The 26,604-nt window shown below is 59.1% G+C and overlaps 1 protein-coding gene across 2 annotated transcripts; it reads right to left on the reverse strand.

The window, feature by feature from the left end:
• Positions 1–6,603: 6,603 nt before the first annotated feature.
• UBAC1 (UBA domain containing 1) lies at positions 6,604–26,239 on the reverse strand. Of its 2 annotated transcripts, none has more exons than XM_045883497.2 (10): positions 25,985–26,239; positions 22,483–22,603; positions 21,323–21,396; positions 17,405–17,512; positions 16,282–16,384; positions 15,857–15,965; positions 14,965–15,193; positions 11,790–11,876; positions 11,100–11,238; positions 6,604–7,207 (listed from the first exon to the last, which is right to left on the reverse strand). In XM_045883497.2, exons 1-10 carry the CDS (start codon positions 26,120–26,122, stop codon positions 7,092–7,094), a joined length of 1,224 nt encoding a protein of 407 aa, XP_045739453.1. In that variant the 5' UTR covers positions 26,123–26,239; the 3' UTR covers positions 6,604–7,091. The 2 variants fall into 2 exon arrangements, with proteins under 2 accessions (XP_045739453.1, XP_064435944.1); XM_064579874.1 differs by having other exon boundaries at positions 6,604–7,282.
• Positions 26,240–26,604: the final 365 nt, after the last annotated feature.

The following is a 26,604-nucleotide window of genomic DNA, read 5'->3' on the forward strand; positions in this document are numbered from 1 at the left end:
CACTGCCTTGGTCCCTCAAAAAGTCCACCAAGGACAGAGGGAAGCAAATTCTCCCCAGCAACAGGCGGCCTCGGGCTGGCTCCCCGACCCCACCAGATGCTGTCCATCTGCTCCTGGGTTCTGCTCCCCCTCCAGGCAGCCCGGGCGCCCCCCCAGCCCCCGCAGAAACAAGATGACCGTCCTCAGGGCCTCCGCCGGCTTTGTGCTATTTTTATGCCAATTTTTCCCCTAAGGTTTCTGCAAGCCCCAGGTTCTCCTGGCTTTTGCTCGTTTACGCGGGTTCTCCCAGTGCCCGCTGCTGGTGGGGTTTCAGCTCCGGGGGACACGGGCAAGGGCCACCGGCGGCCCGGCCCCGGCAGCACCCACATGGTTGCCAGAACCGGCAGGTGGAGGCGGCAGTCACGTTACGTGGAGTTCCTGCAGGCATGATCTGAAGAAAAGGCCAATTTAACCTTTTCATTAACTTGGCAGCTGTCTCTTCTTGATGGAAATTTTAAAATGACAAGTTTCTATTTTCAGTTTTGATTCCATTAAAATCCAGTGTATTTCGGTCTTCCTAGAACATCAACCAACGGGCAGGAGGGCTCATGGAAACGTGAGGCGTGTTGGACCCCGATGGCCGGCTCCGGCCCTCACGCTCATCACAGCCTGGCACACTGTCCCTCCGCGGCTGGGTCCTCCGCGTCCGTCCGCATATTCCCATCCCGTATCCCAGAGGGAAGATTTTGTTATAAAAGAAAAAAAGTATTTTTGCCAGTGCAAAATGGGCCAACCTCTTCTCTTTTCTTTAAAAAAAAATCTGAGAATAGGTCAAGATAAAGCAGAAGCCCGGGAGGGCGGCCTGAACGGACACAGTGAGGCGGGACGCGGGGACGCGGGGAGAGAAATAGCCTTAGGCCACATCACAGCGGCGCGGCCCGCCTGCTGACCCCGGGCTCGTCACGAAGAGGGCCCCAGAGGCACAGCACGCAGTCCAGGGCGGAACGATCCTCCCCGTGATCAGACACAGAAGCCTGGGCCGGTCCTTCGCTGGATCGCTGAGCGAGGCCTCGCGGCCACCTGCTGACCGCTACCGCTCAGCGAGCCCTCGGCGCCCACAGCCGAGGACCCTCACCCAGCCCTCCAGGGAGGAGGTGGTGGCCTGTGGGGTGCCTTTACCTGCTGCCCCTCCCCCCATGCTCCGAGACGCACCCCGAGGGTCCGGCCACGTAACAGGCTGGTTTAACCCTCAACCGACAGGCATGCTGTGTCCCCTGGAGTCCGCACCCATGGAACAGTGACGTGGGCCGAACGAGCCCCCCAGGCACCCACGTCCTAGGCCCCCGAGCCTGTGGATGTGCTGCCCGAACAGCAAGGGGGACGGGGGGCGGCACTGGGTCAAGGACTTGGGATGGAGGTCGTCCTGGATTTCCCGGACGGGCCTGGGCTGTAGCCTACAGACCCTCCTCCATAGGCTGGGTGTGCCCCCCCTTGGGTTTAGGGGTGACCAGAGCACGCTATGTGGGCTAATGAGGTGAGTGGGGTGTGCCTAGAGCTTCAGGCTGGGGCTGGGCCGGACCGGGCATGGTTAGGGGGCGAGCGTTCAGCCCCAGCCCCACCGTGGGCGGGAGAGGAGACTGAGTCCAGCACCACGGCCCGTGACACCATCGTCAGGCCCATGCGGTGGGGCCTCCAGGAAAGCCGCTGACTGACAGCGTCCGGGGCTCTGAGTTGCTGGACTCACCCGTGTGCTGGGAGGGTGGTGCACCCCAGCTGCTCGGGGCCCCTCCCAGACCTCAGCCTGCCCGCCTCCCTCTCGGGCTGTCCATTGTACCCGTTAAACAGGAGATGGTAAGTGAAGTGTTTTTCAGAGTTTTGTTCTAGCAAACTGAAGTGGGGGGTCGGGGGGACCCTGGCGTCGAAGGGGCAGTCCTCTGGGGTAACTCTGGGTGTCCGAGCATCATTGAACTGAATTGTAGGAAACTCCACTGGTGTCTGAGAGCTGGAGACCAGGTTGTTTGGGGAAACAACGTACATATTTGGTGTCAAAAGTGTATGAGTAAAAGCAGATGGATGGGAGTGCCTGGCTGGTTCAGTCAGTGGAACGCACGACTCTGGGTCTCGGGGTTGTGAGCCCGAGCCCCACGTTGGGGGTAGAGCTGACTTAAAAATAATAATAATCTTTTTTTAAAGATTTTATTTATTCATTTGAGAGAGAGCAGGGACAGAGGGAGAGGGTGAAGCAGACTCCCCGCAGAGCAGGGAGCCCGACGCAGGACTCGATCCCAGGACCCTGGGACCATGACCCGAGCCGAAGGCAGACACTTAACCGACTGAGCCACCCAGGCGCCCCAAAAGTAATAAAAATCTTTTTAAAAAACCAGATGGCCAGCGCACAAGCAAGCTCTAGCAGATGCTGGGATGGGAAACCCGTCATGTCCACCCTCACTGGCTTGGGACAGAAGCATGACCTTTCCCAAATCAAGGCCCCGGCATCAGTGGTCGACCAGTCCCAAGTCAGATCCGCCACCCACTGACCACAGCATCCCAACATTCAGCCTGACACCCCCCACCTGGCCTCCCCTTCATCACTGCTCCCCTGACGGTAAGATGCTAATTCAATTTGAACTTAATTAATTGAACTCATTAAAAATCTAACTCCCCCCTTGCGAGAGAAACCCGAGGGAGATGTGTGGGCAGGCCAGGCTGTGAGGGCCACAGACACTCAACGGTGTGAAGTTTCTGCTGCCCCCCTCCCCCCAGGGACAACAGCGTCCCAGGAGAGGGAGGGCTTGAGGGCGCGTGGGGCCTGCCAGAGCTGGGCAGACGCGGGCCAGGCACGCAGGTGTCCGTGCATGCTGGCTCTACGGCTGGGAGCTCATCCCAGCTTGTCCCTCCAAGCGGGACACAGGGTCCTCACCGCTCCTCCATCCTGCTGAGCCCTCCCTGGGAGGACACACTATCCAGGAGGGACCTCAGGACCCAGGAGCTCTGGGGAGGCGGTTGCGGGTCAGTGGCCTCGACCGTGCACTTGATTGATTACGGCTTCTCCCCAACCCCGTCCATCCGTCCTGGCTGGCCATGCACGGCTGGCGCCCAGCAAACCCTCCGGAGAGCAGGGGCCCCGGCTGAGACCAACGGGGCCCTGGCAGATGCCATCCCACGCCGAAAGGGCACATGTTAAGGCCACAACCTTCATCCTGCACCATCTCAAAAGCGCAATTACACACCGCTTGGGGATTTATAAATGAGTCACTTTCCCCCTTTCACCATGGGGGCTTGGGCTCCAACACTTGGCTTTGATCCAGGTCTTGCCAGGAGCAAAACTCGTAATGGGAATTGCCAACTGGGGTCTCAAAAGGCCAGGGGCACCAGAAGCTCCAAGAGGTCACATTTTGTCACAAGAAGGCGCCTTGTGAGTGTCGGGAACGCAGCCGCTCCCAAGACCCCGAGCCCGCTGGCAATGGCCCTGCCCGCACGCGCCAGGCTGGCTGTGGGCGGGGCGGACGGGGCAGGACTCTCCCAGGGCCCCGGGACAGCCGCGCAGACGGGTCCTCGTTCAGCAGCACATCTCTGCTCTCCGGTTCTAGAGCTGCAGCCCGAGGCCGGCTCCTGCTGAGCCCGGAGGGAGACTCTGTTCCAGCCTCTTGCAGCTGCTGGAGGCCGAAGCGCGTCTGGAAGCTCGGCCCCCGCTCCGTGTGTCCACCTCCTCAGTGCCCGGACAGACTGGGGCCCCCCGGTGACCTCGTTTCCCCCCATCCCCTCTCTGAAAGCCCCATCTCCAGACGCAGGTGCATCCGAGGTGCTGGGGGAGAGGGTGGCGACGCACCTGCTCTGAAGGACACAGTTCAACCCCTAACAGTTGCCTGCGTGTGAGGACTCTCGGGTTCCACCCGTCAGCCCTGACGTCTCTGTCCCTCACCCTTGACCTCAGGCCTCCGAGAGCGCCTGCCAGATGGGAGTGCCTGGTCTTGAGAACGCCACATCCCAGGCCTTGTCCCCTGGCTTGGCGCCCACTACGCATCCAGGACCCGCTGCGTGCCAGAGGTGTGGGGTCACAGACTGCACCCTGGAGAGAGCAGCCGTGCCTCCCTCCGCCCACGGGAAACGCCGGTCTGCTCCCCATCCCTCGTCACAGGGCCGTCTGCGGCACTCGCGCTCTGCTCTCTCCCTGGGCCCACGCGGGCCCCTGGGGACAGCTGAGCCTGGGACACCAGCCCAGGCGTGCACACGTTTCCCAGAGCGCCTCTCCGACCACCATGGGCTCCCGGCCCCAGGCCGCCCCGGCCTCGCGCCTCACCGCCCCCGGGTTGGCAACAGGGCAACGGGGCGGACAGCTGTGAGCCACGGAGCCCCACGCCGGCCCTGGTTCCAGCCACGTGGTGGGAGGGCACGCCTCGCGGTGGTCAGGGCCGGCCCTTCCTGGAACACACGACCTGGGGCGTGCCCTTGCCCGGACGACCCCCAGGCACTCACAAGAGAGCTGGGCAGAACGGCTCACCAGGCCCCCTTCCGGGGGACCCACGAAATTCTGGAGGCAAGTGCTCTTGAGGGGGATGCACTGCCCACCTGCACCCAGGAGACCCTTACTCTGCTGATGGGAGCACACACTGCCCACTTCTTTGGGGCTCACATTTCACTTAAAATAGCCGCTCAGTTCCCAGAGGAACAGAGTGTGAAGCAAGGGCCACTGCAGGGGACAATCCAGTGGCCCGTGGACCCCAAGCCCTTCATCATCTGCTGCCACTTGGGGAGGACAGGAGCGGACAAAGGGAGGCGCACGGGAGCGGGCCCGGGCCCGAGCACTGCCATGTTCCTGGTCCGAGCAAAGAAGCCTGGGGGGCAGCCTTGCGGGGGCTGCTGCGGCGTGTGCCGGGGGCGGGCCGGCGGCCTCCCTCCCCGGCTTGTCCTTGCCCTCTCCCGTCCTAGCAGCAGACACACTCAGAAGGCCAGCAGCCAACGTCCCGGCCAGAAATGCCACCCGGTTCCCACACGGGCTTCGAACACAACTCCTCTCAGGCTGGTTCTTGCGCCAGGACACATGGCACAGGGAGTGTGCCTACTGATGAACGTGGAGCCCCAGCACCTTCCACGGCCCCCACGGAGGAGTCGGAGGAGCGCGGGAGAGGCGGCGGCAGGAGGCAGGCGGAGAGGAACCCACCACGCTCGCGCGGTCTCTCCTCGCACGGGGCCCCTCGGCTCGCCTGTGCCCGGGCCCTCCGCAAGCGTGTAGCCCTCGTCCCGTCCGTGCCCACACAGCTTCCCTTGGCCCCCTCGGCGTCGCCTGGAGACGGCTCCACCTGGAACACACCACTGCTCGCGCTTAGTTCTCGTGGCGTCGCCGGGAACGCAGCGCCCGAGCCAGTCAGGGAAGACCGCACTTTGCCGGACCTGGAACGTTATCAAGAGCCCCAGGATTTACGTCACAGATCCCCGTGTGCTTTGTCTGCTGTCCTGAGAGCACAGCCACCGAGGGCAGTGACAACTCGCAGGTGCAGGAACCAGCCGCGTGCCTTCCAGGACGGCCGCGCCTGAGAGTCTACGAGTACGTTTTGTTCAAATTGCTATCTTTATTTTTCATATTCTTTCCAAACCGGGCAAGTGATTAGGTTTTATTTTCTCCAGATTTCACTGCAGACAGTAAAGCAAGTGTTCTAGGGTATCTGTCACAGCGGGGGCAGGGGTCCAGCCGGTGGGGAGCAGCGTGGCTGCCCAGGGACAGGAGGGGGGACGTGCCCGTTTGGCCACGGCTCGCCTCGGACGGAAGCCTCCGCCTCCAGTGCACCCTGAACCACAGGCCTCGGCTCAGCCACCTTTCCCGCCCACCAAGCTGTGCCTGAGACAAGTGTGAGGCTCCCAAGAAGACGGACCACGGTGAGAAAGAATGAGAAATCCCAGATCTGTGGAAAGAGGCACTTCCGTAAAACACCCAAGCGCCGCTGAGGGGGAGGGCGCTGGGCTGAGGCTCCCCGGCAGCGAGGGGCCCCCAGCCTGCACCTGCCCACGCGGCCAACAGCGGAGCACACTGAGGTGGGGCGCAGGCAGGTGGGGGCTGCCTCAGCAGAGGGGTTCCGAGAAGCGTCTGAGCGCTGCAGTAAGCAACGCATGAGGAGCGGGGCTGGAAAAAAGGGAAAGCTATAACGCAGTTCCTCATTTCGCAACACGGCTAACGTTTTTTAAAGATTTATTATTTTAGAGCGAGAGCATGAGAGCACGTGAGCAGGGGGAGGGCAGGGGGAGAGGGAGAGCATCTCCAGCCGACTTCCCACAGAGCCCGGTGTGGGGGCTCCTTCCCGGGAGCCTGAGATCACGGCCCAACATCACGACCCCAGCCAAGATCAGGAGCTGGACGCTCAACCGACTGAGCCACCCAGGCGCCCCCCCCCCAATAATGTTTAAAAAGGGAACGGTGGTGGAGGCCAATGGCTGGCGCCCCGCTCTGCCTCGGGGGGCCTAGGGGCGCTCCCCGGCCCCGTGCCTGCGGAGCCCCGAGCTCCAGTCGGAACGCGAGCTCACCGCAGACAGCGCGCGCGACAGTCAATGTGCCCATGGGGGCACCCAGCGCGCCATGTCAGGAGCGCAAACTGGTTCTTCTCCAGCACTAAAATAACACTAACACAGACAGTAGGAAAAAGGGCATTTATTTATTAAAGAAAAATCACCTGTGAATTCCTCTACTTGTTAGTACTGACGTTAACACTTTGGGTTGAAACATGCCTTCCTCCAGGGAGCAAGCAGCGCCTACGGGTCGGGTCAAGGAGCGTTTCCAGAGCCCAGAGGGACCCTGTGGGGGAGGCGACCCCTCCCAGAGCAGCCACCGCGTCTGTAAACGCTGTCAGAGGCTGGACGCAGCCGTGCACACTGCCATCACACAAGTCGTCAAGCGCAAGATCAAAGCGTGAGAGGAGCCCGCGCCCTGACGGCCCAGGGCGGGCGCGGACGGCGGGCTCCAGGGAGGCCCCTCCAGCCCCACCCCCTCCCCCGCAGCCCGCGGCACCCAGGGGTCTCCAGGCTCTTCTGCGACTGGCTGGGGCTAGGAAGAGGGCCTGGGCTGGAGCCGCCCCCAGCTCTGGGACGGGCGCTGGGGCAGAACAGCCGGGCGGCCGCGTCGCCTACGTGCGGTTCAGGGTCTGGAAGATCCTGGAGATCTGCAGCATGACTGGCCCGGTCTCCGGGTCGTTCATCCACTGGGTGCTGTTCAGGGGGTTTTCCAGCATGTCTTCAAATGCTGTGGGGAAGACAGAGCGAGGCCGGCTGAGGCAGCTCCTCCGCACTCGCAGCCAGGAACCTGGCAGTCGCTGTCCTAAAAGGGCGAGCCCTGCGTCACCGGGGGCCACGCACGACCCCCTCAACGGCCCCCCAGCAGCGTCTGCTACCACACTCATGAGCCGCAGTCCGAGGACTGCGTCCCCGTCCCGGGCGGGCGGCGGCGGCCTGTGCACCCGCGGGCACACGGATTCTGGAAAGCGATTTGGCAACGGCGTCAGCAATCTTTTAAAAATAGTCACAGCCTATGAGTCAGTAATTCTGCTTCCAATCCCAGCCTGGCAAAATCACCAGACGCGGAAAAGACAGAAAGACACTGCTGCACATGGAACGATATCTGACTGGGAAAATCAACTTTTAGTCTCAAGGAAATGACTTTAAAGAACATAAGCGAGGGGCTCCCAGCCGGCTCAGTCAGTGGAACGGGCGACTCGTGACCTCGGGGTCGTGAGTCCAAGCCCCATGTTTGGTGCGGAGACGACTTAAAAGTAAAATCTTAATAAATAAGTCAATAAGCAAAAAAATAATAAAAATGTAACTGAACAATTCCACAACATAAAATGAATTGTCTAAACAGTTCTATAAAACCGTTTCCAGGGGCGCCTGGGTGGCTCAGTTGGTTGGGCGACTGCCTTCGGCTCAGGTCATGAACCCGGAGTCCCGGGATCGAGTCCCGCATCGGGCTCCCTGCTCAGCGAGGAGCCTGCTTCTCCCTCTGACCCTCCCCCCTCTCATGTACTCTCTCTCATTCTCGCTCTCTCAAATAAATAAATAAATCTTTAAAAAAAAAAAAAAAAAACCGTTTCCCTCAGAAACGGGCATGAGCGGCCCTCGCCCGGCAGCCAGCCCCGAGCCAGCACGGAGCCGCCCCACGCGCGTGGGCCTCAGGGAGCTGCTTCCTCCACGACTTGGCAGCTCTTTGGGGTCACGTGGGACCACGGCTCACCAGAAAAGTGGGATTTCATCGCGTTTAGGATGGACAGCCCTCCCAGCCCTTAAAACAATCACCGGGGTCCCTCCTGATCGAAACCTCTGAAAACCAGGTAAAAATATCAGAGAACCCAGAAGAACACCAGGGTGTCTGGGAGAACGAGAGGTAACGTGGGCGGCGTGGGGGTCCAGTGAGGGAGGGAGCCCACGTCTGGCTTCCTCCCGGGAGGAAAGGGCTGAACAAAACCATGAACCGGGGTGTCGGCGAGAGACCCCACAGAAGGGTGTGTACATGAGGAAGGTCTTCTGCAGGACTTACACTTGACAATCCCAGAAAGACAATTATTCCAAACCAAAAGGCAAACAGAAAGTCTGCACGTGTGACAGAGGGTAGTTGTCAACATGTGAAGAGCTCCGAGCCAGGCTCGAAGGCTGAGGCCACAACTGAAGTGGGCGGCAGATGCTCAAGGCCACACGGGGATGCGAGGCCAGCACACGCAGCGTGGGGGTGCGGGCGGGGGGGACCGTTGCCCCGACCCGGTCATGCTGTCCTCAGGAACACGAGCTGCACCCGAAGCAGGAAGCACAGACGGGGGCGGTCACCGCGGCCGGCCCAAGGCCACGAGGGGAAGAGCGGTTTGAGTGACTAAAAACGGCAACAGCGTGTGCAACCCGAGGCCTCTGCATAGAATCAAAGATCTGTACCCGCTAAACTCCATTTACAACAGCAAGGCCAAGGGGCGCCTGGTGGCTCAGTTGGTTAAGCGTCAGACTCCTGATCTCAGCTCAGGTCGTGAGCTCAGGGTCGTGAGATTGTGCCCTGCATCGGGCTCTATGATCAGCGGGGAGTCTACTCGGGATTCTCTCTCCCTCTGCCCCTTCTCCCGCGTGTACACACGGTCCGTTTGTGTGTGTGTCTCTCTCTAAAATGAATAAATCTTTAAAAAAAAAAAAAATTAAAGGGTGAGGCCAGAAGATGCAGCACAGGGATGCGCCGGCAGGACGCGGAGTAAACTAGGACAGCACACAGGCCCGCAGATGCTCCAGAAGGAAACCCGCCGACCGGGGGTGGGGGCAAAGGAGACTTCCGCTGGCTTCTGCGTCCTCTCTCGCTATGAGCTATGAGCCAGATGAGCTATGGTGGGCGCTTTATCTCATCTCAAGTGATACCGGTTACCCTAAACACTTATCAGAAAGGTGCACCCCGTGTGGCGTGGGGGCCTGGCGGCCGTGGGAGGCCCTCCCGGGGACAGGCGGAGCGCCCGGGCATGAAAGCCGCGGCCCCTCCCATGCTGGGCAGCACCAGGGCCCCCAGCGCCATCCGCAGGCCACAGCCCCGCCAGGCGCCAGCCGGGGGACACCGGCTCTGCCTGCCTTGTTTCGGAAATGTGAGGAAAGGCTCCCCGTGAGCAAACGTGACACCACAGGACCCTCCCAGCAGATGGGGAAGACATTCAGTAAAACCCCACGTCCGTCGTGATGGAAGCCCCTCTTGGAGAAAAGACAAAACCAGCCTAGAGCAGAGGGCTGCGGACCGACCCAAGGCAGCGCGTTCCTTCCTCCGGTCAGGCCTGCAGGCAGCAGGGGAGCCCGGGTTCCGAGCGAGGGGCCCGCGCGTCCCGCACAGGGAAGGAAAATACGTACATACGCGCCCCCGAAGGCCAGAACTTGGGGACCAAGAGAAAAGCTCCCTACTCTGCACTGCACACGCTCCCGGGTAGGTTACAGACTCAGATGAGAAAAGCAAAACTGACAAGACTCCTAGAAACAAATAAAGGAGAACATCTTCCTCGCCTCGAGCTCAGAGGGTTTTCTCAAATGAAACACATACACTTTCAATACGTTAAAATACATCACAGTCAGTCAGCAAAAACGCCAGCAATGGGAAAACGATTTTCAAGATACAAATAGACTAATAAAAGATCAGCGTCCAGCACATGTGAGGAAATTGTGACTGAATGAGAAAAATGATGCAAGAAAAAGAAGCCAAAAGATGGGCCTTTCAGAGCTGAGGTCCCAGCATGGCCGAAGCTTCTGGGAGGGGCTGGGCCTCACAGCTGCGGCGAGGGCCAAGTTCGCAGACACCTGTGCCCGCCGGGGCGGCAGCTGCTCTCGGCAGGCATCCTGGGGGCCACGGGGGCGGAGCACACGGGCAGCCGGATGCATCCCCGCCGCCCCACCTGCACACGCCCGGCCCACAGGCAAGGCCGGGGAAGGCAGACTGCCCAAAGCAGCGCCGCACACAAGGCAGCAACGCGAGTCCCACCAGATGGCAGAGCGGGGACATGGCCGTGGCACAGTCACACTGGACGCAGAAGCCCGCCCAGGACCCACCCTGCCCACGGGCGCAGGCACGAGGGGACGGGGGCTCCGGGTGACAGACACAGGCAGCACCACCCTGAGGAGCCTGAGCGACAATGAAGGCTCGCTCCCAGGGCTGGAGGGGGACAGCGGTGCAGCAGGGGACGCGGGACTTGATCCCAGGACCGTGGGATCATGACCTGAGCCGAAGGCAGACGCTTAAACCAACGAGCCCCCCGGACGCCCCCTTAACACCGTCTTCTGAAGCTGAACGTAGATGTGTGGCTATCAGTCTTACCGTTATTCTTTAAGTTAGAAAAATCACACACGCTTCTGTCCATGTGTTGTGCTTCACAGACAAAACGGGGGCCAAAGAAGTCCTCCACAACAAGAAGAGCAAAGGCAAACACCCGCCCACGCTCCCCCAATCCAGACGGGCCACTCTAACTGGTTCCGGAGCTCGTCTGGAGCCGTCACACAGGAGGCCGTCACCCCGTGAGCACAGCCTGCCTGCCAGCCCCATGGTGACTCAGGCAGGAGTCACGGACAGTGGTGGACACATCGCCATCACTCAGTGACGTCTGTGGGGTGTGGTGGGTCTGCCCCTGGGGAAGCCCACGTACCTAGTAACGTTTTCGGGTTGGTCAGGCCCAGCTGCACCACCGGGTTATCCAGAATGGCTTGGAAGAGAGGGCTGTCGGGGTCGATGCCCTTGTCCAGCTCCTCGGGGGATGGCTTCCGGTCTCCCAGCAGCCACTCGCACTGCAAACGCAAGAGCCACACCCGTGAGTCCCTCCGGAGCCCCCACCAGCACCAGCTGCCCCCCGGGCTGCTCCCAGGGTGGGGCCCAGGCCCAGGGGCTCGGACATCGGGAAGGAAGAGCCACGCTGATCCCCGCACCGCAGTTCAGGCAAACGGCTGTGACTTCTCGGTCCTCGGCCACTGAACAGGGGTGAGGCAGGACCCACCCACAGTACTGGGAGGAGAGTGAAGAAATGCACAGAACCCCAGGCTGCGTCCCCGGGAAGTCCCGTGGGCACGGCTGCTGGTGAGCCTGGAGCCAGCTGATTCGCAGTTGTTGGTTCAACAAACTTAGTAAACAAATCACACTCTCGCCCACAGAACATGTACTTTCTTAGACAGACAAAGAACTCGTAAAACATTTTATACCATCGGACCACCTCCCCTCTCGCTTCTCTTGGAAAGCCAACAACAGAGCGCCTGAGGAAGGAGCCGGACACACAGACTGTCCTGGGCGCATCCTGCTGGCGAGGGGAGGGAAGCCTCCCGGCGTACGGACACGGGGTACTCACGGCGGCGTTCTGCTGGTTGTTGTTCACTCTGAGGGCATCTATCACTTCCTTCTCGTCGAAGCCCATCTCCATCAGGGAAATGACGGCCTGCAGGAGAACGCACACCACTCAGTGCCCGGGGCTAGGACGCGCAGCACGCCTCGGGGGCCAGGCGACAGTGTCCGCGAACTCGGGCCACGTGTCAGCACGGCGTCCTAGTGGGGGCCTGACGAGATCAGCACAGGGCGTCCTGGGGCCCAATTCTGCTTCCCTGCAGCTTCACGGAATCAGTCCGTCCTTCTGAGCAACAGACGGACCACAGCCAGGCCGAGTCGGCGCAGCCGCGGATCCCAGCATGCCACAGGCAGGCCCCGCCAACGTCAGACCCTCGTAGGTTGGTCCCCACATTTGGACAGAATGGTCTCCACAACCACACATGAGCTCGTTGCGGACAGACGGCCTCGTTACCCACAATGACAGGTATTAGGGAGACGCCTTGTAAGCAAACCCGATTTAAGACTAAAGTGGTCACATTAATATCAATTTGTGAAGAAAAAAGGGGGGGGGGCTCTTCAGATTTTATCTTTAAAACATGACACTAAAATTAATTTTAAACATCTCACATGTAATAAGATTTAAGCTATAAGTATGAACATTTGATGATTCTCGGAGGGAACAATGACCCAACGTTCAATGTTTTAGGGGGTGGGGGAGACGTCCATTTTCAGGACAAAAATCACGTAAGACACTAAATCCTTCACTTTACTCTTGACTTTTTTTTAATATTGTTTATTATTAATTTGAAAGAGAACGCATACATACGAGTCGGGGGAGGGGCAGAGGGAGAAGCAGGCTTCCTGCCGAGCAGGGAGCCCGATGCGGGACTGATCCCAGGACCCCGGGATCATGACCTGAGCCGAAGGCAGACACCTAACTGACTGAGCCACCCAGGAGCCCCTATTCTTGACTTTTACACGATTTTTAAGAGTCCATTTTGAGAAAAAAAGGTAAAGATTTTGTTAATTCTTTAAAGATCCAATCACACTTTTGAATGAGGTCCCTGTCTTCTCCTTTGACCTTCCCGCCTTAACTGCCCTACTTCCGCGGGGCTCCTGGGCGTCAGCGCGGGGCAGCAACCCGCAGCACCCTGGCACACTCTTCGGCCACAGAGTGCCACACCTCAGCGGGCCGGGCTCAGCCTGAACTGGACTGTCAGGTGTCCCAAAGAGCACCCGACAGGAAGGAAGTCAGGGGCAGGTGGCAGTCAGGACAGACTTTCACCAGAGCCAGATGGTGGACAGGGAGCTCAAGAGGCAGCCCTTCCTACCACAACCCACGCTGTGTGCTTTCCTGAACCAGCTCGTACCCCCAGGGGTGGGGGGCTCCACCCACGAATGCCGGGAGAAGGACCCACCATGCCACAGTCTGACACCCAAGTCACATAAAATCGCCTGGAAGCTCCCACTAAATCTAAGGCTAGGGTAGCCTCCCCATGACTGTCAGTAAAAACGAGCCTCTCCCGTCACTCCCTCCTACCTCAGCCTGGGGAAGCGACGACCTAGGACTTCCGCACGGTGACCGCAGGCATGTGCCCCCGCCTTCCTGCCAGGGGTCCACGCACTCACTCCTGCCCTGCCCACCGCACCCTGCTGTCCCCCACCACTGGCATGGGGCGTGTGGGGGGAGGGGAATGACAGCAGAAAGTCTGTTTTTGGTCTCAAGTGCAAGCCCTGCTCTCGGACCCAGGCTTCCCAGGAACCACGCAAACACTCCTGTCCTTACGGGCTCTTCTCTGGAATGCTGTAGGACCAAAGGGCGGGGGACTGTGGCGAGCTGGCCCAGCATCGACAGCCTTCTATAACAACGTTCAGAGACCCTCTCCCACAAAGAGGCCACAGGAAGGCCCCGCACAGGTGCCCATCTTGGGAGAAGAGCGCATCGAGACAGCTGAGGTGGCACCCACGAGACAGGGCTGAGCAGTGGCAGGCCTGACGAGGACAACGCGGGAGCACCCTCAGGGGAAGCCCGGAGCCGCGCGGCAGAGCACAAAGCACCGTCCGAGGGCGCGGCCCCCGTCCGAGGCCCAGCACACAGACCGGGCTCTAGAAACACCAGCTCCAGCTCTGCAGAAACGCTTCCAGATGCACAGCTGAGCTCACCAGAAAGCAAAGACCAGCAGCAAGCTAGCCTGACAAAGGCCGTGCCCTGGGAACGGGCCGGAGCCATCAGCAGGGCCTGGGGGCAGGGGTCTGGTGGCCAAACCCAGACAGGATGTGGGCCTTGGGTCCCTACGAGGTGAGGACTTGGAGCTTGAGACCAGGACCCTGCCAAGGGTCTGCCCCACAAAAGGAAAGGGGAGGTGGAAAAGCAGGGGCCCCTGGGCAGGGAAGCGTCAACCCCAGAGCCACGGCCTATACCACATGGGGGCCCAGGAGCCCTGCCTGTGCGCCTAACATGAAACCGGGCCCCCGGCGGGGGGTGTCACTCAGCCCAGGGTAACAGCCTCACAATCACCCACGGGGGGCATCCCACAACCCAGCCACACGGGGTTCCCACGGAAACCCACGCCCGCAGGGGAGCCCACTCTGACAACACCACACCCCGGGCAGAATCACGAGAGTGTGTGGACTCGGGGCCCTAACACCTGGAGCTCATGCATCTGTAATCTGAAAGAAAAACGCAGGCTTAAAGCACAGAAAACGTCCAAGAGGAAACCAGAAGCCTAGTAAAAGAACAGAACGGTGGAGAACAGGGAGCCACAGAAGCATCAAGAACAAGACGACGACAAAGCAACAGCCATAAACGGTACGCCGACATCAGCCACCGGAACATGGCCAGAGCCGGCCGGGCCCCCGGTCCTAGGAGCCTGCAGACGCCAGGGTTACCAGATCGTCAGAGCCGGCCCAGCCTCCCCGTCCACAGGCAATCCTGCAGCGCACCATCCTCCCATCCTGGGCAGGGGCCCTGCCAGAGCCCGTGGCTCTTGCCAACAGTGACAACGTGGACAGGATCCTGTTGTCGCTTTCAGATGACAAACGTGTCGGCCAATTATTCGGAGGACAAACAGCCACCTGGATCTGTGGGAGGGCAACTTAAAACTGAATTTAGGCCTGTCTATAAGCCCCTCACCCAGCTTTACTCCCACGTGGAGAAACGGCAACCCCGCCTGGCTGCCCCCGGGCCCAGGAACACATACCCGAGCGTCAGCCCGAAACTCCCTTTTCCTCCGGATCTTCTTGAAGATCTCCGTGAGCTCATCTCTGGGCTCCTCATCTCCCGTGCTAGTCCCAGCAGCCTCAGGGGCAACCTCAGGGGCGGCCTCGGCCTGCGCCCCTTCTGGTGAGGCCTGGCCCGGAAGAGGCGTGTCAATGGTCGGGTCTTCCGCATGCTCGATTAACCACTCCATGGCCTGAGGTACCGACATGCTGAAAGGCAACAGGGGACTCTTTCCAGCACCCCCAGGCCGGTCCCAGGGCCTCCAGCCTCCTTGACATCCCCAGGGAAAGCCTCTCTGGTGACCCTCGTCGGGAGAATCTCAGCACCGAAGGGTGTGGCGCTCTGGGCCCTGCCCCACACAACCCCAAGACCCCAGCCAGAGCACAGAAACCCAAGTACTGAGCCTGGGGAGCAAACTGGTGAGGTACACTCGAGAATCTAGGTCCACGGCAGAAAGAAGCACAGCCCACGGACTGTCCTCTGATGTACAAGTCATCTGCTTCGGGTCCATGTGTAGACGCAGAAGCGAGTGGCTGCGGCCAGGCAAGCACGGGAGGCTGCTGGAGGGCACACTGCACGCACCTCCAGCCGCCATGTCCCTGACACACACAGGCTCTGATGTGGTGCTTGCACACAATGGCCCCGGGAGGACCCGGAAGGACAGACTGCCCACGGCACGTTCCCAGCAAGGGCCACTGTCTTAAGACACTTCGAGATGCCCCACCAAGTTACCTCTGGGACGCCATTTAAGGTCTCTCTTTAAAAGCTCACATCTACTCTAAGTGGTTCAATCTAAGAGTTTAGGACGGAGGACATCACCCCGGGGGAGCCCCACAGCATCGCAGCAAGGGGAGGAAATGGCCTGGACATACTGGTTCAGCCGAAGGGCCTTCGCGGCCCTGCTCTCCGGGAAGCCCATCTCCGTGAGCTGCCGCAGGGCAGCCTCGTCCACTCTCTCATCCTCCTCCTCGTCCAGCATCGCTGCAGGCGAGAGATGGGGCCACCTGTGAGGGCCAGGCTACTGCGAGGACTGCCCCCCACCCCAGAGCCTCAGGGCCCCACCTGCATGCCAAACCCCCTAAATCTCAGCAAATCAACAAGGAACCTTCAGCCAACAGGCTGAACAGGAGCCCCACATCAACAGAAAGTACGAACGTAAAGCATTCTCAGTCTCCCCAGTACTGACGCGGGGACCACGAGTGTGAACGGGGACCGCAGGGGGCGGACACAGCCTCTGAGGCGGGGCACACAGCAGGGTCTGAACGCAGGATCCAGTCAACCTGGGGCATGCTCATACCATTCGCCTTCTTAAACAGTTCAACTGCATCCGGGTTCAGCGCTAACAACTTTTGTGCCACCTCGATGAGAGACACCAGGATTTTCCGGAGTTCTGTCTGGAACTGCAGGGACAGAAAGAAGGCTCTTACTTCTCCAAGTGCCCAAGAGACCTGCCTGGATGTGTAACCACACTCCTGGGCCCTACAACTCTGTATCTTTGAGCCCAACTATATGCCGCTATTGGTTCCGGAATGTGGAGACCAATGGAGGAAGAGGTGGGTGGGGCCACAGAGCGGCAGGAGGGCTCAGCCCGGCGGGGAGGAGAGGCCTGGCTGGCATAGATGGGCTGTGTGCATGGCTTCTTGGCTGGCGACACCAGAAACATCTGGAAACATTGCTCAGCCCTTTGGCCAACGCAGAAAGCGCCAGCCCACTACGTAAGCAGAAGAGATCAGCCTGACTGATGGGCCTCCCAGACCCGGGCCTCCGATTCTCCCCTGGCCAGAGGCTGGCCGGCACAGCAGCATCGGCTGCAGCCAACTGGCCCCCACTGAGGAAGAAGGCCGCTGGGAATGCAGTCAGAAACCCCGACAGACCAGTCCCCAGTCCCACGGGCGAGAAAGGGGTCAGCCGCCCCTCTTCCCCACAACAGGCTTCAGAACGTGAGAGCCACCGTGGGGCCATCCCACACACAGCCTGGGGACGTGTGTCAGAGCCCGATGCCCTGGTCAGTAGGGAACTCTCTGCTGCTACATGAGCAGGTGGCACTCTCGGATTAGGTGGCCACGCTGTCCCAGTCCTCTACAGCACAGGCTCACCCCTGGTTCTGGGCCGGTCCACGGGACACTGGACACGCTCTACGTTTTTAGCTTAGAACTTTCCAATCCAAAGTAAGAGTCCAGACTTCTAGCTACAAGTTTTTGCCAAACTTAGCGCAAAACTCTAATATACTCCCAGTAGGATCTATCTTTTCAGTCCTGCCTTCCAATGTCTTTTTAAACTTTATGTTTTGAAATAATTTTAGGTTATACGCAGAGTTCCTGTCTGCCCTTCACCCCGGCTTCCCAAAGTACCGCCAAGAGGCCATGTGGCCCTCACGCGGGTGTGAGGAGCCCGAGGTGCGGCCCACAGCGAGCACTCACGTCTCTGACGTTGGTCTGAACCTCGGCCCGGTCCATGTTGTGGGACGGCAAGTTGGCAGTTGCTCGGAAGATAGCATCTCTATCTGGGGCTTTCTGGTCTTGTTTTTTCTACACAGAAAATTAGAAAGTCAGAAATGAATATGAGAGCAGTAAAAGGCAAGACCACGTAAGCTGAGCACACAGAGCTTGACTAGGGAGGGAATCACTCTCCGTCGGCAGCAGAGGGTCCCTGCGGGTTCGGTGCTCACTTGGGACACAATTCCTGCCTGTCATGGCCAGAGGGTGGCAGGGCAGGAGAGCAGACAGACACGGTCCCTTGTGGCCACAGAGAGACCGTCACACGTGAGCTGTGGCTGTGCCGGGGCCAGGAACGCGCACTCACCCCGCCTGCTTCCGAAGCCCTGCTACAACAGCACGACCCTATCAGACGGTAAAGACTCCCGAGACAGAGAGCGGGAGAGATGGAGACCATTCTTCCAAAACAGAAAACAGAAAGGGGGTCAGCACAGAGCAGAAGCCTGACAAGAAACAAGGCCCGGCAACTCCAGGCCAATGCCAGAGCCCAAAGGAAGCGCAGGTTGGGAGTGAGCAGCTGGAGCCGAGAACAGCGCTCCCCTACCACCCTGCTCAGCCAGCAACCACCTGGGGGGGGCAGACTTGAGAAGCCCCCGAGCCAGGGAGCCTGGGCTCAGCAGCAGGAAAAGGAGGTACCATGCTAATCCTTGACAGTAAGACCCAGCCCCCCATCACTAGTGGCTGTAAGGACACTGAGCAAGAGACTCACCGCTGTGGGGAGGGGGCGCACAGGGCTGGGTCTGCCCCACAGGGAAGCCCATCGAGCTGCAGGCACACCCCACTGGGCACAGAGAGCAGCCGGTGAGCCCCCCGTGCCTCTTACTGAGAAGGCAGCTAAGGAGGGGCAGGGGCGTGTGGAAAGCCCCCAACACGAAAGAAAGAGACCAAAATGAGAAGGGGAAAAGTAAAGAAGCATGAAAGAGAGAACAAAAGGAAGAGGACTTCATGCCAGAGAACCGTCGGACAGGACACTGTCATCAGCGGAGACCAAGTCCCCACTGGGAAATGTAAACTATCACGGCCAGATCAACAGGCCGTAGCACAGTTAGAGGATAATGTCCAGGAAATCATCCTGAAGGCAAGTCCAGCATCCAACCAACAGGAACTCCAGAAAGAGGGAAAAGAAAACAAGAGGAGGGCATTCTCCAAAAACAATCCAGAAAAACTTCAAAACAAAAACACATGAATCTCCAGACTCTGCATGCCAAGCACAGCAGAGGCGGAAGACCTGCATCCATGCAAACCATGAAATCTAAGAGCTCTCAACAGCCTCCCCAGATGTTGAGAGACCCCGGAGGGAGTGGGAGAAGAGGGAGCAGAGCATGCACAGAAGACGAGTCCTCAGTCCCACGGCCCCATGGACACCCTGGAAGCAGGGACCAACATTTTCATTGTGCACGCACATGGCTGGCGCTCACCAACAGCCACTCGATGCTGAAGTGCAGGGCCTCAAGATTCCCTTCCCTTTCTAGATGCCAGAGGAAGCCAGGCTCCACCAGACCAAGAGACAAGTCAACTGCAAGACACTGGATTCTGCTGGCAGAATTTGAAGATGGCCCTAAGATCCCACTCCTGGCCATCATGCCTGCACAATCCCAGAGCCTGTGAGCAGGATGGTTGCGCCCTGGGTAAGGTCATGCTGTGGCAGAGCCAATTTTAAGGAAAGGATATGACCTGCCTTGGGAGGCCTTATCTAATCAGGCAGGCCCTGAAAAAGGAGGGGGCTCTTTCTGTCACTGGCTCCAGAGATGCAGGGGACCACATGGCAAGGAAGAGTGGCAGGCCCCACGTGCCAAAAGAAAGCGCCCCGGCTGACAGAGAAAGGAAAGGGGACCTCGGCCCTTCAGCCATAGGAACTGCCAACCACCTGAAGGGGCCCGAAGCAGACCCTTCCCCAGAGCTTCCCTGGAGGAATGCAGACCAGCCACACCTTGACTGGAACCCAAGAGCCTGAGTGCAGGGCCCAGCTGAGCCTGCCCAGACTGCTGACCTACAGACCAGGAGCTGTGTGCAGTTTTAGGCTGATGCGTCCATGGCACCGCGACAGGTGGCAACAGGAAGTGTCCAGATACACAAGACACAAGGTTCAGAAGCTCTAACACAGGGGTGAGGCAGGAAGGCCCAGGCTGCACGACAGGCCTGGAGGCCACTGAGGAAGAGGGGTGTCGCGGGGAGGAGCTGGAGGGACGATGTCTCCAGGACAGCAAGGACTGGCAGATGGTCTCGTACAGGGGACCCTGCTTCCAGAGGGATTTATCGATCCCAGCAAAGAATTTCAAAAAATTAGCGATAATCCTATAGAAAACAAGTTGACAAGGTACTTATTGATTCCAGGAGAAACATGAAAAAGGAGAAATAATCTCAGGACCCTTCGCTCCAAACGGACAACAGCACGTGCACATTAACACTGATGGAAACCCTGAGATCTTCAACCAGTGTCAGGATCTAACACTCCAGACATCAAGGAGCCAAAGAATCAAAAACTGGTATTCTAAGAAATAACCAATTCTGGGATGCCTGGGTGGCTCAGTTGTTAAGCGTCTGCCTTCGGCTCGGGTCATGATCCCAGGGTCCTGGGATCAAGCCCCGCATCGGGCTCCCTGCTCAGCGGGGAGTCTGCTTCTCCCTCTCCTTCTGCCTGCCGCTCCCCCTGCTCGTGCTCTCTCTCTCTGTCAAAAATAAATAAAAAATCTTTAAAAAAGAAAGAAAGAAAGAAAAAAAGAACCAATTCTGCATGTGGTTTTGAAATCAGAAAAAGAATTACTGAAGGAATGGCTGAAAGAGCTCCAAGAGGGCACCTTTAGGGCACGTGACGCAGGTGGGAGGAGGCTGCTTTTATTAAGAGACTGGTAATGTTATTTGACTTCATAAATGTGTACTATTTTCACCTAAAATTAATACTAACTCACAAAAACAGGCACTAACGTCTTACAATGTTTCATTTTGCAACTAAGTGCACAGAAAAGGTGACCTGCCAAGTGAGGTCCACAGTGTGCTGTGAGGCGCCCAGAGGTGCCGGGGCGGTGGGAACCCCGTTGTCTACACTGGTCACCCACAGCCAACACTATAACCTGAGAACTGCGGTTCGCGCGGGCAGCTCTCGGGGTGGGGCAGAGCAGGCCCCGATCTGTCTCCTGGAGATGGGGTGAGCAGCCGGCCCGTGTGCGAGCCAGCACTGGCCAGGTGTGGCCACAGATAAGGGGGCATGCGAAGCCAAAGGCGCCCCTCCTATGCCGCCTGACCCACAGGAGGGCCTCAGATAGCTCTGTTCCCTGACAGCTCGTTCCGCTGGCAGGCATGGGGCCCAGCCCGAGGAGTCTGGCCCGCTTTCTCCGGGGGGAGCACTCTCCCTAGCATTTCAAAGCATGAATAAGAAACTCTACCCGAGCGAAACAAAGGAAAACTGTGAAATCAGTGTGGCTGCCTTTTAAGATGGCACCGCTTTGCACCTGGGCGCAGGTGTTAGGGGACCCTGGCCTTTCACTGCGCACGCGCCTGCACTCCCGGGAGAGGGGCCCTAGTGCGCCGCTCACCACCCCTTCCCTGCGTTCCTTCTCCTTGTCCTGTGGGTGCAGACAAGAGGCAGGCCTGACAGGGTCTCAGGAGTTACCCTCACCTCGAGAAGGTGCCGGACGCGCAGCCCAGAGAACACAGCGTGGAGGCTTTTCCCTGCGTGCCTGCCCCTGACCAGGAGGGGCTCGGCCACAACAGGAGGCCCCCGTGATTGTTGACTGTGGGCCCTGCTGGGTCTGGGAACACCTCGTACCCAGGAGGTTTCTTTCTCACGGGCTGGAGGGTGGGAGACTCTAACCAAGACTTCCGGTTCCAAACTCTGAAACTGACCTTTTCTTCGGCCGAGACGTCAGCCATCTTAGGAAGTGGAGTGGGAGCACGCTTCTTTATCAACAGTAAGACATCTAGGAAAAAAAGACGTCTGTCAAGCTGGTTACCGTTTTCCTCCATAAGATGGCAATATGGGCACAAGAGAGGGGCGCCTGGGGGTCTCAGTCGGTGAAGCGTCTGCCTTCGGCTCAGGTCATGATCCCACATCGGGCTCCCTCCTCCACGGGGCGCCTGCTTCTCCCTCTCCCACTCCCCACCCCATTCTCTCTCTCTCTCAAATAAATAAAATCATTTAAAAAAAAAAAAAATGGGCGCGAGAGGACCCAAGGCCAGACGAGCAGGGGCTCCCCCCGGGTGCTGCCTAAGCCAAGCCCGTGCTTCCCTGCCTTCCTGCCCACATACAGCTTCCAGAGCGTGGCAAGAACCCAGCCATGGGTCACACAGTGACTGGTGGCCCAGGAGGCACACACAGCACAGCCCTGAGAACCATGCAAAGAACCGGTGGGAATCTTGCAAAACGTCCTCATTTCAATGGGCTCAGTTTTCTGAGGTTGGAGAGCTGGCCTCAATCCTCAGAGCTAAACTGAGGCCGCGTGCGCAAGGTCGGCCGGCTCCCACCTGGTTGTGGGCTTGACCTCCACGCTCAATGAAGGTCTATAAACAGTACTTTCAAAAGAGATTATTTAAGAGAATCCCAGAATTAAAATCATCCTTTGAATGACAAATAGAAAACCAAAGATTTCTCCCCAAAAGCCTCCAGACACAAACTCTAAGCAACTAAACAGATGTGCACAGAATAAGAGTATCTTCCTAGGACATTTGAAACAATAACCATAATTGTACTTTCCAGCCCCAGAATAAAGCCTGCAGCAGCTCTGGAGGCCTTGGTCTTGCTCTGACACAGAATTAAAAATAAAGTTCACATCTGGTTTCTCAGATGGATGCTGCTTGTCCAATTTCGGTTTGTGCTGTTTTTCACAAACAGCCCATAATGCACACTTTGTTTTAACAAAGGAAGAATAAAACCATTTTAGCTGACCCAGTTTCCCTGCTCGGCCCCAGCCTGGAGCACAGACTCGGACGCCGAGGGCGCCTTCGCCTCTCGCTCCCCGGCTCCCAGCGGCGCCATGGCTCCCACCGCTGCCCTGTGAGCCCCCTACCTTGGTCTTGGATGTTCTCTTCCAAGATTGTTTTGGCATCACTCAGCACCCTCTCCGAAGCAGCGTGGATCAATTTGTGGTGGGTCACACTTTTGGGGTCTTCTAAGCTCCCCTGGGCACACTGGGGGGGACAAAGTCATATATTTCAAGACAAAATAAATCATAACTCTAATGATATTAGAACCTGACACCCCAAGCCACACCAGGCATTTACTGGTTACTAGCTAGAAAATTAAGGCACAGATGAAGTCAAAGAACTCCCATGAATGTTGGAAGCTGAACAAAATGCCACAACATCTGATCCCCTAGGGCAGCGATCTGTCCACCAACCCACTAAGTACTCCTGAAATAGGTTCACAGCCTGACCTAAAATACCCTGCTGGTAATTAGTGGCAACCTGAATCGCTTCCTTCGTCTGGAAAGATCTGGAGAGTCATTTTAAAACGAAAATAGCAGGTCCACTGTTCCCTGAAAACCTAAAGATCGAAGTATGATTTGTGCACTTCTTCTCTCTTCCAGATACATGAAGGGGCTGAGAGACAGCCAAGAGAGAAGCTAGTCCACAGAGAGCCAGAAACAGGGGCCTGACCACTTCAACGCCTGCACAAGTCCGAGAGGAGAGCAACCGGCCTTTGCTCGGCCCTTGGCTCACCAAGCGACCACCACCCAGACCCAGGAGCTGCAGGAGCCGCTGGCAGGGCCCCTCCTGGGCGTTCAAAGGGGGTGGACCGGCACGCAGTTACAGCTCACTGGCCAGGGCCCCAGAATCCCCAGAACGTGACACCAGGGTGGGGGGCACTGACGTCCAGGCCATAGGGGGTTGCAACGAGACCTGTGGCGTGAAGGCTTCGGGGGGCTGTCACACATTCACGTAAACTGGCAGGGCCGAAGGGGGCGCAGGTGGAACCCAGCCCACAGGAGGATACATTCCTACCACTTAGGGCAGCAGACACGACCCCCCGAGTGTCGCCTTGAATTCGAAACTGGCTCTGCTCCCAGAAATATGGGGTGTGCTTCTGCTAATTCTGAAATTTGCAGGCTAGTGGATTTGACAAGTTCAGAATACGGTCTATGAAACACAATTTTCCAAAACAATCCTCATCTGGCTCTTGAAACAACCGTCCTGTGCAGAATGCCAACAGCGTGCCAGGAACACAACACAGGCGTGAGTCATCCGCACTGTGCGCAGTTACTTCATTCTGGGTCTTTGTTCTCAGCAGAAGCACTTTGAGCAAGCGGAGTATGGCAGCAAAATAGCCCCGGAAAAGCCCACTGCCCGGGCAGGGAGGCTGTGACACCTGCTGAACCTGCCTCCTCCCCAGAATAGCCAACAGGGGCTCCTCCTACACCTGATGCCCTATGTCGTCCGAAGACGCACTGTCATGTGATCTAAGAAACGTGAACAGCTTGCGGCGCCTGGGTGGCTCAGTCGTTAAGCCTCTGCCTTTGGCTCAGGTCACGAGCCTGGAGTCCTGGGACCGAATCCCACGTGGGGCTCCCTGCTCAGAGGGGAGTCTGCTTCTCCCTCTCTGTCTGCCCCTCCCCCCTGCCCGTGTGCTTGCTCTCTCTTTCTCAAATAAATAAAATCTTAAAAAAAAAAAAAAAAGAAAGAAACTTTAACAGCCGTATGAACAGGTACAGGTTATGTCGTGGCAATTTCACGAAAGATCCCAATCAATATAAAAACCCCAAAAGAGAAAAGCAAGTGTGGCAATCCATCTCCCTAAGAGTTCTGATGATAATACCCCTCAATGAGAAAGCAACACACTCCCAGCAGGACCATGGGGGTGAAGTGGAGGGGGTGGGGAGACACCCACAGTGTCCCCTTCAAGGAGGAAGGAAAACATGATGCCAGCTTGCACCCAGGGGCAAAGTGGGAAGGCGGGACAGAAGCTCAAGCACACACGAAGCCTCACTGCCTGCAGCAACAGGACATTCAGGGAACGATTTCCAGGGTGACATTCGAGTACACAACTCGAGAATTCTCTTTTCTAACTAATGCGTTCTGGCTGGCTCGAGAGGCGGCGCACCCTGCCTACAGAACAGGACGGGCACCGAGGTGGGAATACTTTCTGACAACTCAGCTCTCGGGTCCCCCGATTTACGCCGCTCCTCCACACCTGGAGAGACTGCAGAGTGGAATAAAATCTCGACTTAAGGTAGGAGAGTGCCAGAAAAGTCCCAAACGACACACCTCAATCCCGACTGGAATAGTAAATACCAGGTCCATGATAATTAGCATCTTATTCAAATTGGCTGCCTAATGAACCCCCAGAGCTCCTGAAATTCATTAGCAAGCACCTGTGGATCAAACAGTTCTCATTTCCTGTTCCCCTTCGTAAAATAACATCATGACAGCTGTGTAAATCAGTGAGTTAAGCGAAATGCCACTCCCATTTACCCCTGACTTCTCCCTGCCTGACTCAGCGGGTGGCATGCCAAGTCCATGCAGTTCTGGACCGACAACCCATCTCCACGTATTCCAGTGATCCACACGTTTGTTTGGCCCTGGACACGTGAATACAGGCCCAGCCCCGAGGAGCTCCTGTCCTGGGTGGGTTTCAGGGCAGAGGGACGCGCACCTGAGGGAGGGTTTTGTTAAAAGGACACCGCTAGACAAACAGCGGTGCCTGGCTCTAACAGCCTGCTGGCTAACGGCCGGGTCCTGGGGTCTCCTAGGTGGTGACAGGCCCCGACAGAAGAAAGGACTGCGCGCCGGCCGGCGGGTGTGAGCCTGGCGCCCCTCCTCCTCGATGTGAGTTACCGACACCCAGCACGTCCCAGAAGAGGGCTCAGTCCGGCAACCAGAGGGCTCTTCAGCCGCCCTGGACGGCAGAGCACCAGCCGCAGAACCACGACCCCAAGCGACTCGGAAGGACCCCCGGGCAGGTACAACCGCCCGACAGCCCGGAGTCCATCGGCAGGGACGCAGGTCATTCGCCACGTGGACTCCGCACCGAAGGCTGAGCTGCGTTGTGACAAGAAAACACTCAGGGTGCCCAGCGGAGTTTCCGTCGCAGCCCGAGTCGCGCAGGCGTCCCCGCCGCCCCCGGGGACAAGTACGGAGATAAGGCCATCCAGAACCAGCTCCAAAGCGAGCAACCCAGGCAGCTAAGCACACGGGGATGTCCCGCGCCAGCGATGCACAGAAGGTGGCTCTCCGGCGAGGGGCCCCCGCCCCGGCCCCGCGCACGAGTCGGCGGAGAGGCCGCGGGAAGCGGGGCCCCGCCACCAGTCAGGCCCGCGCGTTGGGCGGCGGCGCGGCCGGCCTGCGGGGAACGGACGGCCCGTCCTCGGCGGGCCCCCTCCCCTGGGCGCCGCTCGCCGGCCCCCGAGAGCCTCGCCCGAGAGCACGCAGGCACAGCCGCCGGGAGGGCCCGCGGCGCGCGGCGGCCTCGCGGCCCCGCCTCGGTCTCCCCGCCCGCCCCTGGGAGCAGCACGCGGGCCCGCAGCCGCCCGGCGCCCGGCGCCCGGCGCGCGGCGGCCAAGGGCGAGGCCTTACGTGCTCGAGGCAGCGCTCCTTGAGCTGCTCCACCGACGTGTCCTCCGTCGCCTCCTCCAGCCACTCGGCGCCGTCGGAAGCGCAGATGTGCAGCCGCAGCGCCCTGCCCGCGAAGATCTTCTCCTCCTGCACGAACATCGCGCCGCCGCCGCCGCCGCCGCCGCCGCCCGGGCCGTGAAGGTCACCGGGGCGGGGCCGGGCCGCCCGCGCGCCCTCCCGCTGGGCGCCGCCGCCCCGCCCCGGCTGCCCTCGGCGGGCCGCCCGCCACTCGCCGCGGGCCGAGCGGCCGCCTCGCTCCCGCCGCCGGGCCGCCGGGGGCGCGCTGTCTCCGCCGCGACGGAAGCGCGTCGCGGCGCGCGCCCGGAGCACGCCGGGAGGTGTGGTTCCCCAGCGGCCGCCGCGCCGGAAGGGCGTCCGGGGGCGCCCGATGCATGCCGGGAGCTGTAGTTCCCTTGCGGCTCCATCCGGGCCGCTTCTGCCCGCGCTTTGCCGCCGCGGCCCCCGGCGCGCGGGACCGTTGAGTTTGGTGGTCCGTTCTTAGGTGGGCTCTGAGTGTAAAATACACGACAGATCTCCAAGACTTCGCGGGGCAAAGCGATGAGAATTACTCAATGTTGTCT

This window comes from Mirounga angustirostris, unplaced genomic scaffold (genome assembly GCF_029215605.1).
Source record: "Mirounga angustirostris isolate CCGP_5_RB_7025 unplaced genomic scaffold, mMirAng1.0.hap1 SCAF_15, whole genome shotgun sequence".
Taxonomy (NCBI): Eukaryota; Metazoa; Chordata; class Mammalia; order Carnivora; family Phocidae; genus Mirounga; species Mirounga angustirostris.

Bases quoted from the DNA above. Each gene is read 5' to 3' on its own strand.
- UBAC1 (XM_064579874.1), bottom strand. From the start codon at position 26,122: ATGTTCGTGCAGGAGGAGAAGATCTTCGCGGGCAGGGCGCTGCGGCTG. The intron at 21,397-22,482 runs GTAGGGGGCTCA...TTTTTTTCCTAG, and splicing joins AGAGAACATCCAAGACCAAG to ATGTCTTACTGTTGATAAAG. The intron at 15,966-16,281 runs GTATGAGCATGC...TCTCGCCTGCAG, and splicing joins ACTGTTTAAGAAGGCGAATG to CGATGCTGGACGAGGAGGAG.